Genomic DNA, 20,011 nt, shown 5'->3' with positions numbered 1-20,011 from the left:
ACCCTTGGAGATCATCCTTTCTGAGTGGTGAGCTGATATTCTTTGCAGGTAGGTAATTGATGTTGTATACAACCACACTGGTCATACATCAGCCACAAAATCCAGTGACACGGGGTGGGATACAGCCTGATTGTGAGTGAGAGACAGGGAGAAACATCTCTAGAAGATGTTGAATGTTATGGGATATTCATTGTGCCATTCTAGACATTGTCCAGCCTGAATCATAGAATGGTTTGGATTGGAAGGGACCTTAAAGATCATCTAGTTCCAACCCCCCTGCCAGCAGCAGGGACACCTTCCACTAGACCAGGTTGCTCAAAGCCTCATCCAGCCTGGCCTTCAACACTTCCAGGGAGGAGCATCCACAACTTCCTTGGGCAACCTGGAATTTGCATGTTGATACCAAGTGTTCATAGTGCAAGTACATCCAATATTTGGCTTCAGTGATCAATACTGATGTTTGATGAGATCGCATTCACACGCAGCTAAGTTGGAAATCTCCTGAAATGCTAAGCAGGAAATTAGATATCACTATAAAAGGACTTCTGGAAAGTACTGATATTTGGCTACAAAAAAAGAAGCCAGCCACTGGTTCATCTTTATTAGCTTTAGAGGATCAAGGTCCCCAAAATAAATTCTAAATCACTTTAAGAATCTGATGCCTTTATGAAAGTCACTGTATAGCAAGTTACATGTGATTAATTTCATGAAGCAGAAATTCCTTTTCAGTCCTGTGTATCCTAATGACTTTAGCAAGAAGGAATTGGACAGGCTGTCTCAGAGCCAGAAGAGGATATATTTTTTGGGCAACCCTGAGTTTGAGATAGTGTACAGAAATGAGCAAACACATTTCTTTTGAGTGCTGGAGGAAAAAACCACATGTAATTTATTGTGTTTATTTTAATTCTTGGGGAGGACAGGAGGCTCAGACTCTAGCTTGGTTCATCAAGTCCTGAAGACATCAAAATTCACCAGAGGGGAAGCAGGACGCTTACATCGGGAGGTCACTTAGAGGGGGAGAAGGGATGAGCAATATGACTAATTTGGATGGCTGAGAAGGAGAAATGAGATGAAGGGTGTGATCACAGGAGGACAGCTTTCAGACCAATATGTCTCATCCTGAATAAGTTATTTTAGATGTTTGCATTACTCTTCAGCCTGATGTAGCTGGGTTGTTTTTGCAGTGACAGCTACAGGATTGCTCATTAAGCCCCAAGAGGGAAGTGTGGCTGGAGGAACGTGGATTACTATTACCCTGGATGGTGAGTTTTAAATTCTTGCGAAGTATATGTCAAAATAAGAGAATCTGTTCCATTCTGAGATTTGTGGTTGGAGTGACAAACCCTAAGCAACAAACACAATGGCTGTGGCACCCATAACATAAAATCAACTTGAAAGTATTACTTCATAAGCTATTGCTGATGGTTCCTTTTTTCTAAGTTTTTTCTAAGTGAGAGCAAGTCAGATTTCTACCTTATTTTTGTAGACGTAGGGCTACAAATTTCTTCCCTGCCACACTTTTTTTGAAAAGCTGAAACTCTCATCTGTTCATAGGTCTTGTGAAGCTGGAGCTTTTAAAAAACACTAATGATAAACATGAGGTCTGAGGGAAAGTCACAGAAATTGATATGTCATAGTGCTGGATATTGATTCATTGGGAAGAAAGTTGGTTTCTGAGACAGCTGTATGTTTGGTTTTGCTGTTCAAGTTCTGACACTTGGTCATTTATAACTATGATGACTGGTATCATTCTTATTTGTGGGAATATTGTGCATTCCCATAGAGATGATGAAATGAAGGGAAGAAAGGAAGCTGATGTTGTCAAGGGAGATGTTTCCTCAACAGCACTATGTGGCATGAAGAGTGGCATGTCGCATTTGGGAACTCCATGTTCAAAGAGTAGGGTTTTTTGGAGGGGGAGAACAGACAGCTGGGCCTTGTGAGAAGTGGAAGAAACTTTTCTGGAACCAAAAGGAAATGTGCAGTTTGCAAATCAAGAAACCACTGATGTAACGTAAAGTGAGTCTGTGGGCTGGGAACCACCTGTGAAAACCATGAGCAGAGGAAGAGCTGTTTGTAAGCCTTCTTCATTACTAGTTGTATTTGATTATGTTATGAAAGTTAATCATGCTAGTTTATATTCAGATAAAGCTTGACTTTGTGAAGATTGAAAGTCTTTGATCCTTAGGAAAGCTCATTCTAAAGAAATGGGCTAAACAGGTCCACCTTGCAGCACAAGCCAACCTGAGGTCCTGTCAGCAAAACTAATCAGGACATCAAAAACTGTAAAGACCATGTCAAACAATACTAATTTTGAAGGTGCTTCAAGTACCTACGGACATGGTGGTTTTTTTTCAATGTAGATGGTTGAGATGACTCAAACTCCCAATAACTGTCAACCTCTGCAGTGGAATACACGTGGAAGAGACCAAGTATTGTATAAAGGCAAAAAAAGGCATGCAGCTGCATGGTGGGATGACTTGTCTTAATATGGAATTACACAAACATCATTTTAAAAAGTCTGATGAGAGGGTCTAAGTGTTGCTCCTAAAGAGAAGCTGGGTTACACATTCAAAAATATGTTTATATCATATGTGACTGAACATGAGTGATCCTGTCCTCACAGAGCTCTTCTGGCTGACTTTGCTTACTTAGGCTCAACATCCCACCAGCTGGAACATATCTCTTCAGCCAGTAGGGCCCAGCTGGAAGTGTTCCTGGTGAATCAAGATCTGCCCAGGTTGCCGTGTGATGTTTCTCCTGTGTATATTGGCTTATCTACTATGAAGTGCAGAACAAGGTAAGATCCATGCCTGGGTGAGACCTTTGTCTAGACATTTGTCTAGTAGGATCCTCTTTTTCTCTATGTCTGTACAAGCAGTCTCGTAATTTGAGGAATTACTAGGACTTCTACTGTGGCTACACCTGAGCATCTCCTAAGCTGTGTTGCAATTATCCTTATAGAATCATAGAATGGTTTGGGTTGGAAGGGACCTTAAAGATCATCCAGTTCCAACCCCCCTGCCATCAGCAGGGACACCTTCCACTAGACCACATTGCTCAAAGCCTCATCCAACCTGGCTTGTTTCAACCTAATGAAGTATCAAGCTAGCTAGCATCACGGTCAGAGTGAGGCTTCTTGGAGAGGCTTGATTCACATTCTCAAAGGTTTGTAGAAGTCTAATTCTTAGATTCAAAACTCCCAAGAAAATCTCAAGGGGGATTTTACCAGGTTCTTGTAACTTTGACCTGTCCAAGATGATAGGTTATGTTTAAAGTGGGAAACAAATACGATTTCAAGCACCAGCTGGACAATCTAAACTCCCCATTTTCCATCCTGTCATAACTTTAAAGAAGATTATATGACTGGAGGACTAGGGATGTTGTAAGAGGTTTTAAGAGTGACCCTTGATGGGGCTCTTTCATCTCTTACTGCTATGATTCGTTTGGGAGTTAATTCTGCAGTGCTGGGAAACTGTGTGCATTAAGAATGCAGCATTAATTTACAAACCAGGATCAAGACACCCTGTAAATCCAGGCAGCCCTGGGTTATTTTAATACTAATGAATTACAATTATTCATTAGTATTAATGAACACTAATGAGCACGTCTGTGTTTTGCATTAATGTACAATTTGGATAGAGTTCTGATGTAGTCCTATCACCTTCTGCACATAACTGTAATTTCTTGCTGTGCCTCCACATTTCTTTTAAATTGTAGATTCAGAGTTTGTGTTCATATGTGTAAAGTTTGGGTTCATATTTTATCTTTTTTCTCTATCAAAGCCTCAGTGAAACTAAGAATGGTGACTCTGTGAAGGACCTGGCATTTCCTAAAATATAAACTCGATCTGTATAAAAATATTATATTTTCTTCCACCTAGGTCTTCACCCCAGGAAGGTTTGTACTATGTGGAGGTGATCTTTAAAGGACATGTAATTAACAACCTGACTGAAGTGGAGAAAGAAAACTATACTTTCAAGGTAACCACCAAGCAAAGATAGAAGTGATGATAAAGTATTCAAGGTATTGAAGGGAGTCAAACTTCAGACTTAGTATCACAGAGAATGTGTTGAAATATTATCTCTCATACTGTAGGCCTGATTGCATGTCAGGACAAGAAGTAAGGAAGCTCCTTCTGTCCCTTAAAACTAGGTGCATTGAGGTACTCATCAGTCTGGCACTGGATAGAATAGGTGACCTAAGAGGTCTTTCTGAATCAAAAAAATCCGTGTCCAAGTTTATCTGTCTCTGCACTGAAGCCACACAGTCAGAAGACACTGTTGTGTTAGAAGACCCTATGCCAGATTCTTCTGATGTTAACCTCCAAGCTGCAGGGTGGCAGTTAAAAGTCTGCATGGACAGGTAACATCGGGCATGGACACCTCCCACGACTGGTTCCAGGAAAGAACATCTCTCCAGGTCTAGAACAGCATTCCACACCTTATCTGCACAAGATTTGGAAAGCTCTGACCTCAGTTATGGTTTCATATCTGCTGTTCCTTTATTTTGAGAGCTTGCCACTCTCCCCCAGATCACTATTTTCCCTTTGGCACTCAGTGTCAAAGCTGAATGTTGTGGGGTATGGTGATATCAGATCAGTTAATGATGATGGTGTTAGGATCTCTTGCAGAGCAGAATCCTTAAGCATGGCTGTGTGCTTCAGGATGAGGCCTGATGCGTTTGGAAGTCACGTCCCATCTCTCTGCTAACTTTGAGCATCGAGCAACAAAAGCCCAGCGTTTTCAGTAAATTGCACATTAAAGCTGAAGAGTCATTGGGTGGTTCAGCTAGCTTAGAGAGTTGATGAAAAATCACCAGGGGATGCTGTTAATGAGGCACATTCCAAGCTAAATAAAACACAATGTGTCTCTTTGTTTTGGGACTGGGACCTGGGAGCTATGCGTATTAAAAATTAATTTTGCCTCCACATTAGATTGGAAAAGCCTGCTGCAGGCAGCAACAAGTCTGAACAGCTTGGAAGACTTGTGTCAGCTAGTGGCCCAGGCTTTCATGTTCTTTTGGCTTCTTTCTCTGCGTAAGCTCCAGCCTAGGGTATGGCATGATGTTGCCTTTCCTTCTCAGAAGTGGCTATCACTGGAGAGGGATTTTTGTGGCTACTCATTCATTTTTAACATGACCATGAGGAAGAGGGAAGACAAAGATTGAACTTTGGAAGGGAATGGGGTTCAAGAAAAGCTCAGAAAAAAATCCAACATATGCAATTATGTCTTTGAATTGGTTTAATTCAGCAAATGAGTTTATGATGTTTATTTGTCTAACAGCAACATTGGTTAAATACAAAGGAGGACAGGAGAGGTCTCAAAAAGAAGGTGGGCAGGGTGAAGATGTGTGGAAAAGGCTCTAAGAAATGGGTGATTTGGGGAATGGAGGCACATGGGAAATGTATTTTTTCTGTAAGGTTAGTGAAATTAAGCAGCTAATGACTTAGATGGAAACAGGAGTTAGCCACCTAGCAGGACTGCAGGACAGATTTATGGATGCATTTATAGCTCCTAAGAAAGCAGAGACACAAATGGATTTTATAAAATATGAACAAGCCAGGTGCCTTTATACATCCATTTAAACCCAAGACCCCTAAATACCTTGGTGGATCTGACACATGTTTTTCACATAGTAATTTTGATTTCTGGAGTGGTAAATGTTGCACTGGGAAAAGACAATGACATTACTCTTATTTTTCAGAGCAGATATGAGGTATAAAGAAGTGAGGTGGTTTTGCCAAGGTCTCCTTGTAAAATGCATGGCTGTGCCTGTATTAGTTAGCAAGGCAGGGTCAGGATGTGGTCTCCAGCACTGCCTGGGATCGCCTAGCTTCTGTTCCTCGGTGCAGTTTCTTCTGCTTTGGCTGATGGCAAGTCTACTCCCATTAGACAGCATGGATCAGGACACCTTCTTTTTGGTGTAGAGGGAGAATTTCCTTGCATGTATACAAGCCTTGTTGTTCCCTGGGCCAAATAACAAGTTCCAAACTATTTTTTTTTTTACTCATATAGCCTTAATCCAAGAGCCCACCTCCCCTTTCCATAACTGTCCTTCTGGCCTTCCCAAGATATTCAGCTTCCCACTGACACCAGACCACACTATCTCAACTACATCAGCTCGTTACAAGATGATAGTCAGCTAACCCAGCACTGTATAATACCCAGTGTGCTGGAAGAAACTCCTTATCTTCAGGAATTATTTTTAAACACATCCAAATTTTTTTATTTCCTCCAGTCCAAGGATCCAGGTGCTTGATTTGGACAGAAGGTAATTTTTAGCTGCTGAAACCATCTATTTATTTGTCTTGTTTGGTTTGCCATCTTCCAGGGAGGGATAGGGACCTTTACAGAAAACATTGGTTCCATATGTGGTAAGTGTGTGGACGACCATGTGTGCCTCTGGCCACTTGACCAGTAGTGCTTCCACACACGATACCATTTGAACAGGATTGGTGTCAGCTACACAAAAAAAATTTCTAGAGTAATTTTGGTTAAAAAAGTCTCACAGATTTTAGAGTTAACTGCAGAAAAGGGGCAAAATGGCTGCTCTACTTGTTGAAAATGCATCCAAAACTTGTGCCAGGTCAGATATCCAATGGCATCCTGGGGTGCATTAGAAGGGGTGTGGTTAGTAGGTCAAGAGAGGTTCTCCTCTCCCTCTACTCTGCCCTGGTGAGGCCACATCTGGAATATTGTGTCCAGTTCTGGGCCCCACAGTTCAAGAAGGACAGGGAACTACTTGAGAGAGTCCAGCACAGAGCCACCAAGATGATGAAGGGAGTGGAGCATCTCCCCGCTGAGGAAAGGCTGAGGGAGCTGGGGCTCTTTAGCTTGGAGAAGAGGAGACTGAGGGGAGACCTCATTAATGTTTATAAATATGTAAAGGGCGAATATCAGGAGGATGGAGCCAGGCTCTTCTCAGTGATGCCCAATGGTAGGACAAAGGGCAATGGGTGTGAGCTGGAACACAGGAGGTTCCCCTTAAACTTGAGAAGAAACTTCTTTACAGTGAGGGTGATGGAGCACTGGAACAGGCTGCCCAGGGAGGTTGTGGAGTCTCCTTCTCTGGAGACATTCAAAACCTGCCTGGACGCCTTCCTGTGTGATCTCATTTAGGTTCCTGCTCCGGCAGGGGGGTTGGACTGGATGATCTTTTGAGGTCCCTTCCAATCCCCAACATTCTGTGATTCTGTGATCCATGTCTCTCAGCTACTTTGGGAGGCTGATGATGACCTTCCTCCACTTGGAAAGTGTCCCTCTGTGTTCCCCATCTTCTGAGATGCTTACCTCAAAGCACAATCTTTCTGCTCCTTCTTGAACTCTGTTAAAGTAAAAAATAGTACACCATAGCAGATTTCCAGTATTTATTTGCTGTTTCCTCAGAGGGCAAGGTAGTGCTTTCCTGAAGAACCTCTGATGTGTTACACTGCATTAAGATGGGCAAATATAAGTATGTTTTTTTGCTACACTGCTTTAGGGTACTCAGCAAGCTTGCTAAAGGCTAGTTGAAGTATCTCACTTCTGTGATGTAGAAACAGTTTTCAAGAGTATATTATTGGGAAGAAAAATGGTGCCATAATGCCAGATAAAATGGAGGTCTTGACTTCAGATAAAACACAGAAAGCAAGAAATTTTGTAATGTATTAAACCATATCTTCTGGAACTGAGTCAAGCCAGGGTGGACAATTTGGGGCACAAAGAGGATGCAAAAATAGCAGTAAGCCATACTCTGAATACAGAGAGGCAAGAAGGAGACATTGTACTTTCTTCTCAGAGCAGGACTTCAGCTTCAAAGATCAAAGCTGAAGTGTGAGACTCTGAAATGCTGTTGCCAACTGTGTTGTGAACAGTGAGTAATCAGATCTTGTTGGGTTGCTGTGAAAATGACTGCCATTTAACCACAAATTTCTCTTTGCAGTTCTCTGCTGCGCAGACACCTGTGGTTTACCACATTAGTCCACCATCTGGTATCCCAGGTATGGGACCTTTCTTTAAGCTGAAGCCCACTTTAATTATTATTTGATGTTCCATACTGTCTTTCTCCTTATGAGGGATCTGTCTTGCTGGTGATTAAAATGAGCACCTCCAGAACTTAATGTCCAAGCTCGTGCTGAACAGGAAAATGGGTTTGCACAAGGGGGGAGAGTCTGCAGCACTGGATGCAAGAGAAATGGGTAAAAGGCACAGTGACCAGGTTATTTGGTGCTTAACTTCTGCAGCCCAGCTCTGCCTGAGTAAAGAGCTGTTCAGCAGATGAACAGTTCTAATAAATCTCAACTCTTGTGTCATCTTGACCCTATTTATTTAGTAATAGTTTTAAGAAGAATTAGCTATTAGGTGATGATATTGTAATGCCATGCAGACTTTTAGTTAATGGCTCTCAAGAGTGCAGAGATAACTGGGTGATTAGATCACACAGATGCTCCTAAATCAAAGTCCATGCTTCATTTCCAACTACTTTCACGTGCAGTTCAGCTCCAGTTTCTCATACCTTGCTTTAGGGTGTCTGTATGGAGGTTTCTATGTCAGCTGAATGTTTGACCTCCCAGTGTGGTCAGTGAAGAATGAGTAACACTAGGTGTCTAGTGTTATTTGAGATGTCCTGGATCATGAAGGAGCTGCATGAAGCAGGAACATATGAAACAGGACCAGGAAGACTCATTCCCTTCTTGAGCCATAGTGGGAGGGCAGGGTGCCTCAGATGATTTAGGAAACCTGCATGCAGGCAACTGAACCAAGCTGTCACCCAGTATGATCAAGGGGATGTTGGGAGTGATTTAGCCAGCTACGTACTTAAATTGTATACTAGGAAAAAATTATTCTCTGACGAGAACAGGCTGCCCAGGGAAGTGGTGGAATCACCATCCCTGGAGGTATTTAAGAGATGTGTAGATATGATGTTTAGGGACATGGTTTAGTGACAGTCTTGGCAGTGATAGGTTTACTTTGTCTTAAAGGTCTTTTCCAACCTAAATGATTCAATGACGTATGCTGAGGACCTTCTTTAGACCCTGACCCTGTCTAGTGTACAAATAATGTAATTTTGGTTGCCTCATGAGATTTTACAGTGGAATTTGGTTAGAATTTGGGGTTTAGTTAACAAAAGAGCTGAAGAAATTGTCTTTTCAATACAAATACTAGAGATCTGCTAAAAAAATCAGGAATGGACTTTTTTGTGGGAAATAGAGATAGAAGTTTTGGGAAAAGTGAATTAAGTGCAAAGTCACCTTGAACTATAGTAGAAGCTGAGAGTAGACATCAGGCACACCTCTGTAAAATTTGCAAAGACCAAAAATTTGTTTGTTCAGCTCACAAAATTTCCACATATAAATTCTCTGCTTTTAAAAGACTCTCTTCAACTTCTATTTCCTTCTAAACAGGAAATGTAATAGAGATTCATGGGAAGATACTTGCTGAAAGATATGAAACCCTGGACTTCAACGTGGATTTTATTGATGGGTAATTATTATATAGGCTGCTCTCTGACTCAGTCCCTGTAAATTAGTGTTTCTTCCATCAGCCTCCTTGACAGCAATAAATTGCAACCAGTTGGCTCGGAATTGCCATTTACTTCGTTTGTGGTTTATTGAAGCTCATGACTTGGGCTCCAGCAAACTTTGTTAATCTAATTGCAACTGGTCCATTAAGTTAGTTGGTTTGTTTACTGGCAGCACAGTCAATCACAGCTCAGTGTGAATTGTACTGTAATTGTGTCTGGTTGCTGTAGATTTTATTTGGGGTAGCAAATGAAAATTTAACTAATTAAAATAATGTCAGAATCTAAAAGTTAAATAAATTTTCCCTTCCATTTGCATTTTTTTAGAAAAGCTATTAGTTTAAAACAGATGCTCTGGTGAGTCAGAAGACAAAGCAGAAGTATTTTGAGACAAAAAGGCTTTGTTGTTCACTGCTTTAAACCCTCTCTGGTCACTTCCTTGTTCTCAAGGAAGGTTTGATTTTTATTTTCTGCTGCTTCTATGGTTACAGAGCAAAGCAGGTAGATTTTAAAAATTAACTTCAGTCTGTGACAGTACTTTAAACACAGTGAATCCAAAAGGAGCATGAATGCTGACCTGCTGTCTGCCATGTGTATTTCCATATGCATGGAAGTGTTCTCAGATACTACTGAATTATGATTTCCCTGCAGTTCTGTCAATGGCAGTGAAGAACTAAGCCCAGGAGAGTATTCTAAAGATAAACTACTAATCTATAGATACTGTGCTGGCATTTTAAAGGTTATTTCAGGAGCCAGGGAAGTTGTATATACATAGTAGTTAAAAATATTGATTGCAGCAGTAGATGTTTGAGAAGCTGAACATGAGCAGACAATGTGTGTTTGCAGCCCAGAAGGCCAATAACCGTATCCTGGGCTGCATCAAGAGAACCATGTCCAGCATGTCGAGGGAGGTGATTCTGCCCTTCTGCTCCGTTCTTGTAAGGCCCCACCTGGAATACTGCACCCAGTTCTGGAGCCCCCAACATAAGAAAGACATGGACCAGTCAGAACAAGTCCGGAGAAGGGCCACCAGGATGATCCGAGGGCTGGAGCACCTCTCCTATGAAGACAGGCTGAGAGTGTTGGGGCTGTTCAGCCTGGAGAAGAGAAGGCTCCAGGGAGATCTTATAGCGGCCTCCCAGTACCTGAAGGGGCTACAAGAAAGCTGGGGAGGGACTTTTCATAAGGGCAACTAATGACAAAACAAGGGGAAATGGGTTTAAGCTGAAAGAGGGGAGGTTTAGATTAGATATTAGGAAGAAGTTCTTCACTGTGAGGATGGTGAGACACTGGAACAGGTTGCCCAGAGAAGTTGTGGATGCCCCCTCCCTGGAAGTGTTGAAGGCCAGGCTGGATGAGGCTTTGAGCAACCTGGTCTAGTGGAAGGGGTCCCCGCTGATGGGAGGGGGGTTGGAACTGGATGAGCTTTAAGGTCCCTTCGAATCCAAACCATTCTATGATTCTATGTTTGACCACTATATGCTTTTTAACTGCTACTCAGACTGAATGAAAATGTCCCTTGTTAAGTAACTAAATTCTCTGCTAGTGTGAATGAAAGTCCAGTGCAGATTCCTGCCATACCAACTGCACTCATTTATCAGCCCTCCGTTTTTCCTCACTGGATACACATTAGCATCCTTTGTTTGATATTAATTATTGTTTTACCTGCCTTTAGAGGAACTGTGAAACCTTTGATCAGTGGGAAGAGAAGCTGGTCTGCCTGACTGTAGGTTGGACATGCCTGAATGCTCCAGTGCTGGATTACTCATTTACAGTTTAAACTCACTATTGCTAAAAAGGAAATGGACTCAAAATCTTAGCATAGCAGTCAGGTTCACGTTGTAGCTTCACATGAATAATTTGCCCTTTTTTGGTGTGTTAGTAAATATGTACTAGGTGAGGACTTGGACTTGACCAGAGCAGTCTATCGCTCAGTCACACTGATTCAGGATTTGGAGCAAAAAAAAAGAGAACCATTTTTATACTTCCAAGTGTGTTCTGCACCCTTTTCCATGCTGTGTACGGGATGCAATGGTCCAGTGATGCTGAACCAAACATTTTGCAGCATCAATTTTCTTTCTATTCATCCTTAAAAGGTTGAATACAATATCAGCAAATGCTGTCACCCAGGTTGGATGAGGCTTTGAGCAACCTGATCTAGTGGAAAGTGTCCCTGCTGATGGCAGGGGGGGTGGAACTGGATGAGCTTTAAGGTCCCTTCCAACCCAGACCATTCTATGATCCTATGATTCATTCTATGATATTAATAAAAGCAAACTCTTATTAAACCTCATAAAACTACACTCTGAAGCATGAGTCATAGCAAAGTGTTTGCATTATGGTCTTTAATTGCATATTTTCCTTAATTCCCTGTTAATTCTCAAAGAATCATTGCCATCCTTTGCTTATTATGCTAATTACTGTGAATTGATGGTTCCACCTGATTTTTCCTGAAGTTGTCCCCTGCCACATTGTTTTTTTTTTTTAAGGTGAGGATACTTGAATTTGCTACTAGGAGCTTGGGTGATTTCTAGTAGAGGTTGCTTGTGGTGTTTTTCCTCAACAAAATAAAGATATACCTGACCTACTTCTCAAAGCAGCTTGGCTGTATGAGAATGATGTTGTACTTCTGCTGCTTGATGCTTCTGGAAGGTAAGGGTGGGTATGGTCCTTCTGGTGCTCAGACTACCAACCCTTCCTTACAAGGAGGAGACATCAGGTCATTCAGAACTAGCACGAGTGTCTTGATGGCAGTCCTGCAACAATCTTTACTGAGATGCAGTTCCCATAATATTTGGGGAATACAGGTTGCAAGTGAAGAGATAAGAGATTAGGGTTTGTCTAGTTTTCTAGGAGGTTAATAGATGTGAGATATGAGTGAGGGGAAATTCCTGTCCCATTTGAAAATGTTGACTGTTGATTTTAGCAGGATCAGGATTTCATTTGTGAAACAAATTTCATTTGTTGTATCATATCTCATCTTTCCTTTTTATTTTTCTTACCCAGACCAGCTATCCTTGTGGCAGAAGGAGATGGATGGATCAGTCTCTGCTCTTTCGCTGACAGGCGAGCTGGAAGCATGTCAGTTCTTGACTTACCTTTGGTTTGTGTTGGTGCAAGGGCTCAGCACAGCTTGTGCAAAAAACATTTTATTGGCTTTTGAAGATTTTCTGTTTTGGCATAAGATGGGGAGGGACCATGAGGAGTTGACCATATGATCTGTGACAGGGGTGGGTGAGGGCTGCTGTCTCTTGGTGGCTCTAGCCATAATCAGGCAGGGCCAGAGGCTGTTGTCAGGTCCAGCGATGATTTGGGACTTAGAGATACTGACATATTTGGGACACGCAGAGGTGCAAGTAGAGGGGAAACACTTTTGTCAGCCTATGCACCCTCAACCTGTGCCCAGACTTGTCTTCCCTCAGCTCTTATTTCAAAGGTGGGTTCTTAAGGTCACCAACAGGATAAGCTTCTGGCAACAACATTAAAAGTACTAATCTGAAGTGCTGAGTCCTGCTGGTAGATTTCTTCCTAAGCTGCTGAGCTCCTGAAGATCAGTGGGGAGATGAATTCCTCTCCTTGTATCTCCCCTTTATTTTTAAAGGGAGCCAAGTGTGACTAGCTCAGATAAGTAAGTCCACATCTTTGATTCAATGATTCTCACTGTATTTTGCTTACAAGACTTAACAAAGTCCTTTGTCTCTCCACAGCTACCCTATTCGAGCAGAGGATGGAGTGGGGACCCTGCAGTGCCGGGTGGAAGGGCACCACATAGGTTGGTGAAAAGGGGAAAAACATGGGTTTCTGTTATTCCTGCAGCTCCACAGGGCAGAGGAAGGGTGTCCATCGTAAGTTCCTCCTGTCTCGGGTTAGGAATTTGGCTCAGGGTTGAGTCCATAAAACATACTTCACATCAAGGCTTAGCCCAGTTCAACACAGCCACTGCAGTGATTCACATCCTCTGCATGGCCTTGGAGCAAATGGAGTTCAGTGCTCAAGTGAAACCATGACAGAGATGATATGAACATTGCTGATGGCAACAATGTGATTTGGGGACTTTGCTCAGTTTACATTTTTTTACTTTATTCCTTCTCATGATGGACCTTCCCTTTCCTGCTCTGTTATCAGAAAGGAATAAATTGGGTGCCCACTTTTATTCATGGTCTCTCTGGTAGCAGGTTGGATTCCTTTCATTTTTCCTTGCTTCCCAGCACTCTGAAGAAGCTTCTGATTTCTTTCTGAGGCTTTGTCTGAGAAGTGAGCTTCCTGCTTGGGAGAGATGATCTGAGTTAAATATATAAAATAGAAATTAATATCTGGCTCTCATGCAGACACTGAATGTAACACTCAATAGCCTGAATTTTAGAATTCTCTTGGGGTATCTGGAATCTCTACAAAGTGGTGTCAGAGATAATGGACATCTTGCAGGAGGTCTGCACCTTCCTAGCATGGCAAGTGAGGTTAGATGGGATCCAAGGGGTCTAAGATGACACAAAGCACTTAGACAACTAAATCCTGCCCTGATATTCAGCTTGCAGGTCCAGCTACATAACTGTACTTATCTACAATATAGTGTCTACCTATGATCTTAGGCTCTAAGATCCCTAAACTGATATTCAGTTCCTGCACACACACTCTGCTGAAATCAACATAGTTGTACTGTCACAAGGAAAGTGTAAGGAAGAGGAGAGTCAGTCCCAGGACACCTGGACAAGGTTTGGTAGGATGCACTCCTCATGGAGCTCTCCATGCTTCTGCCATAAAGCATATTACTTTTCTCTCCTCCAGGGTCCCACAATGTTAGCTTCTTGGTGTTTAACAAAGGAAAGTAAGTAAAATCATATCTTTCTCTCTTTTTCTGTGGTTTCACATGGGGAAACAGCTGAGTCCAGGATAAGTGCATGACTGTTTTAATGAATCTTATGTTTCATCGTTTGGAAATGAGATTTTGCTGTTTTGAGAAGGAGATCATCAGTTTAGCAATGAAAAAGGAAAATGCTCCTTCCCCAAAGCATCTCTGCTTTGGGGTTTTTATACTTTAGCTTCAGTGCCCAAAGCATGTGTCATTTGTCAAGCTGAGCTGAATAAAATCCTTTCACTTTTAACTCTTCATCCAAGTGGGAAAGAATTTAGCCATAAAAGGAGGTGAAAATGGGTTTTGACAGGGTCAAAACCATACTTTACAATGAGACAGTACTTCTAATAAAAATTTGAGCCATGTAATGGAATCTTTTGAATCAATACCTCAATGTGCTGGTGAAAGGTCGTGTTGGTCCTTGTAGTAACGTTCTACTGCTCCTCTGCCAAAAAAAGATCTAATTTAACTTAAAAGGCCAAGGATCTCTCAGGTATTTTCTCTCTCTTGCAGGTCAGCAGTGCATAAAAGTGCTTGGCTCATCAGCGCCAAACAGGAGCTTTTCTTGTATCAAACACATTCAGGTATTCCAGTGATCCACCTCACTACCTGCACTGTCTTTTGGCAGTGCCAGTGTGGTCTAAGAAAAAACCTCTCATGGTGCTGCTTCCCAAGGATGTAATCCTGTTGTGTCCTCATTTTGGATGTGCCACTCCCCTGGTATGGGCTTGACTACACAAAAATCTACAGAACAAAAATTTCAGGAAGACCAGAGGGATGTGCTAAAGCTGGGTGTGCTGCCATGGGCAATATCAGATACATCCCCGGTGAATTAGTGTTCCTTTCAGACAGAGATATGTTTGAATTTTGTTTTGGAAGCCTAACCTGAGACAGAGAACAGCAGCATGGCAGAGTTTGGGATGACGTTGCTTTATCGTTGTTCTTTTTCCTGTCAGATCAGTTGTAGACTTGAGATGTTGTATCTAGAGAAACCTTTCCCCCCTTAAATCACACTGTATTTGGTAAGCTTGAGATTTTAGAAATGCATACCTTAGGATGGGATAGATCTTGTACCAGCTACAAGGAGAAGATTATATCCAGTTGCTCCAGGAATTGAGTTCTGGATAAATGGTGAATGTCAGGTTACTGCACCATTAGTTTAAAAATATTTAAAAATAAAAAGGGTACATTAACTATAACCTCCACATGACATTTCCAGAAGTATTGTAGACAGCAGACAATGAAATCCTGAACACCCACTCAAGGTTAATGGTCATGGGCAAATAGTGTCCAAGATTCAACAAGGCCATATGCCCAACAGCCAAAGCAGAAGTAGGGGATCAGGTACTGCAGAGCACTGGGCAGCCTTTGACCTTAATCAGAGGTTGCATAAGGCTGAAAGACCACTAAGTTCACCTGCACAGATCCCCAGCAATGTCCCATCAAGTTTTTGTTATTAAATTGGCTGAAATTAATGTAATGAATGTGCTAGATCCTTGTGGGTTGTATCTGAGAAGCTTTGTTCAAGAGATAACAAAAGCTTTTAAATTTCTTTTTTAGAACATAGAAAATACATGTCTGCATTTTCTATATTGTTTACAACATACATCTTGTTCCACCTATATTCAAAAGTTTAAATATCAGATAAATTAAGAACATGCAGATCTGGACAAATTTCTGTCCTTTTTTTATTATTTTTTTTTTTTTTCCAGAACTATACAAGTACAATTCAGTGGTTAAACTAGAACATCTGAGTACAAAGTGAGTAAATGTAATCAAATAGTAAAATAGGTTTCCAGTGTGGAAGGGCATGACAATAACTGAGATAAAATCCTGAAAAATTCTTGTGGTCATGATGTGGCCACTCAGATGTTCAGCTCCATCCATTTGTCTCCAAAGCCTTAAGGGATAATTGGAAAGTGTGGTAACATCTAAACCTACAGGCTAAATTGAGAAGTGAGTCACACAAGGTCAAGAGGATTAAAACAGTTTTAATTCCACCTTTTTTTGCAGGGCTCCTCAATAGTGTGGAATATATTGGTTTGCAATCTGAGCATGACAGATGCAGCCACTGCTAAGTAACAGTGCAAGCATGACAGTATTTCTCCTGTCGTGTGGCCAAGTTATCCGTGTTGTTCATTCCTCGTGTAATCCCAGCGGCTGCCAAAAAACCCCATGAAGGATCAGTGAGATGCCGGTTTCATTCACAGGAGCCTGTTCTGGCTGGAAACAGCACAAGTGCACTGCTGGCTCTGACAGAAATAGAGCTGGGATTAACCATTCCCAAGTTCATTTTCGGATTCCCCTTTTCCTTCCTCTATAGAAATAGCTTCTGTGTTCCCAGCTGGTGGGAGTCTTGGAGGAGGAACTGATCTCACTGTCACGGGGGATTTCTTTGAGGAACCAGTGCAGGTCACTGCTGCAGGTAAGAGGAGAAATGTGTTAATTTATTTAATTGTTTTCCAATACAGTGGTTATGGCCCAGATCAAAAAACCCCAACTGGTGTTGATGGATACCAGTGCAGGAGTTGTAGGACTGACCATCAGCAAGGTCCAGTTTTTCAGACAGTGGGCACGAACCATTTTGCTTGCTTAATAGTACAAACCCAGGCTTTTAGCAAAGTGTTGATCCCTTTTGGAAACAAGATGGGTTCATACTGCAGCTCAGTTGTGTTTCCAAGTCTTGCACAGCACATTTGTCTCCTTTTTCTGCTGCCAGGTGTCCCATGTAAAGTCAAGCACGTCTCTCCCCAGCAAATCAGATGCACCACTGAGCCTGTTGGCAAGGGCAGGAGGCTTGGTGCCCCCCAGCCAGGTATGGTATTCAAAAACCTGAAAGTATTAATGTGCAAACACACATGGGAATGGAGGGCAGATATAGTTTGGTGATGAATGCAACCAAGACCTTTAAAAGTCCCTTCCAAATCATTTTCTGATTCTATGGAGAAACAGGGCTTTCTAAAACAGTCTGTTTCAACATCAAACCAGTTTCTCTTAGGTTTGATAGGGAGGAGGCCACAAAAATAATCAGAGGGATGGAATACCTCTCCTGTGAGGAAAGGCTGATGATAGAGTTGGGATTATTCTGCCTGGCAAAGAGAAGGCTCCGGGGAGACCCTGTTGTGGCCTTTCAATACCTAAATGGGGCTTATAAGAAAGATCTGGAGAAACATTTTAGCAGGGTCTGTAGTGATAAGACAAGGGGTGATTGTTTTAAACTAAAAGACAGGAGATTCAGACCTGATGTAAGGAAGAGATTTTTTTATGATGAAGGTGGTGAAAAACTGGCAGAGGTTGCCCAGAGAGGTGGTAGAAGCCCCCTCCCTGGAAACATTCAAGGTCAGGCTGGACAGGGCTCTGAGCAACTTGATCTAGTTGAAGATGACCCTGCTCACTGCAGGGGGGTTGGACTAGTTGACATTTAAAGGTCCCTTCCAACCCAAACCATTCTATGATTCTATAGCAAGGAAAGGCAAGGTTGAGAGTTCAGCCCACCACTTGCAGATGGGCAATGGTGGGAGGAAGGTCAGTCTGACATGTAGGGCTGTGGAAAATGAGTAGAAAAAAGTATGGATAATATTTAGAGGAAGGATAGCTGGAGTAGAGCTACTGCAGTGGCTTCTGGAGATACTGCTTCAGCCGAGGAGATACTGCTTCATTGCAGTAGGAAACTATAGTTCATAAAAATGAAGCTTAGCTTATTTTGACTGTGGTTCATCTCAGTACCTTTTTGTGCAAGAGCAGACATGTGAGCTTGGTTGGATGCTCTGCTCTCTGCAGATTTTTGTTCTTTCTGGTGGAGGATTTCAAGGTAGAACAAATTCCCTAAAGCAAGATCCGTGTTCTGCCTTGGACTGCAAAAAAGGCCCACAAACAGGAGCCAATTTAGTATTAAAATTTTCTTTTCTGGCCTGACTCCTCACACCACTGATCCTGGCATGTGCTCTGGGATTTTTATTGGCTACTATTAAAAACTTTTATTTAATTTTCCAGGAAACAGAGGGCTTCTCTTTGAAGTCTGGGATGACGCCTCTGATCTGACAGAAGGAGGTCCTGGATATAGATGGCAGTTTGTACCTAATGCCAGTTCCCCAGTAAGGCTTCTGTCTGGGGCAAAGTCCTTCAGGTACTTAGTAATCTTAAAAAGAGATGAAGCCATAACAATCACCTTTAGCAGCGTAAGGTGTAGCAATGACACCTGACAGCTCTTTACAGAAGAACCTTACTGCATAGCTCCTATAAATCAAAGCAAACTCTCTGCTCTGAGGTCCTTTTGAAGCTCAAAACATGCAATGAAGTCTTATTTTTCCTCCTTCTGCTTTCACTCAGTATTTCTACTCTACCTGGCCTAGATGTACTGATATATCACAAAAGAAATTGCTGTGGAGGTGGAAGGAGCTCCAGTTAGATGCTGTCTTGGGCTGGAGCTCTGGACAGGTGTGGAAGGCTGGATCCTAAGTTGATGTGAGCAGCTGCAGTGCAGGTTGCGTTAATGGAAATAAACTGATTTATCCCAAACTGTGAAAGTATCTGAACTGTGTTGGTGCTCATTGTCTCTTCAGATGCACCTTTGAAAAGCTGTGCAATATGCATAACTCTTTTCATTTTGCTATCACTTGTTATTCTCATTTGTACTTGTGTGGGATTTTGTGCCTTTTCCTGCCTGTCCAGGGTTAAGACTCTTACTGAGAAGAAATGCACAAAAAAGTGACCAACAAGAAAACCATATATATTTTCATAGAATGCTTTTTTTCTCTTTTTGAAAACTTCTGTAAAGCATTCACATTTAGTGTGAAAATGGGTGAATTTGAGTTTCCTTCAGTTTTAAAATCTCTGAGTTTGTTTTGTTATATCTTGGTCTCAAATTCTTTCCTTGTTTCTCAGTGTAAGTGTGAAGGTGAGGTGTGGGGTTTTTTAATTATTTTTCTTTGTAATAACTCTTCTGTGTATTATGGATGTTCTACTTTTTCTTAGATCCAGGCTTCGTGGATTTTTTGTGGCTCCTCAGACCAACAATTACACCTTCTGGATTCAGGCAGATGGTCAGGCTTCTCTCTACTTAAGTTTGTCCCAAGATCCAGCACATAAGGTATTACTCTAGGCAGAGAAAAAATGAGATCAAGGTTGGAAATAGTTTGAATTAAGGTCATAAGTAGGAATTTCCCCAGTGTGAATTGGCTTATTGGCCCTTATGAATCTGTTGCAGAGTGAAATCTGTATAATTATATTTGATGTTTTACATTGGCCGTATCAGCCACTCATCTCATTAAAAAACTCACTATTACAACCAAAGACTTTGAATATCTTTTCTAGAAGACCTTTTTCTTACTTCAACACATCACCATCACTAACAATCTGTGCAAGGGGACCTGGAAGCTTGTTATCTGGCTTCCTCAGTTTACCTCCTTTTTTGCTGGTCGGAATTTTCTCTGAAAACCTTGGTTCTTCCATTTGTAAAGATGAGAGGATGCTATAAATGAAGGTGATTTATTCTCAAGCCTGGTAACTGACCAGGGCTAGAAGAAATAGAAAGGACTAAGTAACTATATTAAAAAATAGCATTACTGGTCTTACTGATGGTAACAGACTACATCTCAGAAGGCTGTAGGCATAGATTGTTCTTTTGTATTTGGAGGACATGAGATATAGAACTGAAAT

At 41.8% G+C, this 20,011-nt stretch overlaps 1 protein-coding gene across 1 annotated transcript; it reads left to right on the top strand.

Moving 5' to 3' along the window:
* The first annotated feature begins 1,190 nt into the window (after positions 1–1,190).
* On the top strand, positions 1,191–9,818 carry LOC104521219 (fibrocystin-like). Its single transcript, XM_029083798.1, has 5 exons — positions 1,191–1,262; positions 2,656–2,800; positions 3,884–3,983; positions 7,924–7,981; positions 9,386–9,818. The coding sequence occupies exons 2-5, from the start codon at positions 2,784–2,786 to the stop codon at positions 9,466–9,468; spliced, it is 258 nt and encodes an 85-aa protein (XP_028939631.1). The 5' UTR covers positions 1,191–1,262; positions 2,656–2,783; the 3' UTR covers positions 9,469–9,818.
* Positions 9,819–20,011: the final 10,193 nt, after the last annotated feature.

This window comes from Antrostomus carolinensis, unplaced genomic scaffold (assembly GCF_000700745.2).
Source record: "Antrostomus carolinensis isolate BGI_N321 unplaced genomic scaffold, ASM70074v2 scaffold20262, whole genome shotgun sequence".
In the NCBI taxonomy this organism is placed as follows: Eukaryota; Metazoa; Chordata; class Aves; order Caprimulgiformes; family Caprimulgidae; genus Antrostomus; species Antrostomus carolinensis.
Note: the sequence above shows the minus strand (reverse complement) of the source record. Positions and strands in the feature narration are given on the sequence as shown.

What these genes read in the sequence shown, in the direction of transcription:
- LOC104521219 (XM_029083798.1), top strand. An exon ending in AAGAAAACTATACTTTCAAG is followed by an intron (nt 3,984 to 7,923) that starts GTAACCACCAAG and finishes TTCTCTTTGCAG; the next exon opens with TTCTCTGCTGCGCAGACACC. An exon ending in TCCACCATCTGGTATCCCAG is followed by an intron (nt 7,982 to 9,385) that starts GTATGGGACCTT and finishes CCTTCTAAACAG; the next exon opens with GAAATGTAATAGAGATTCAT.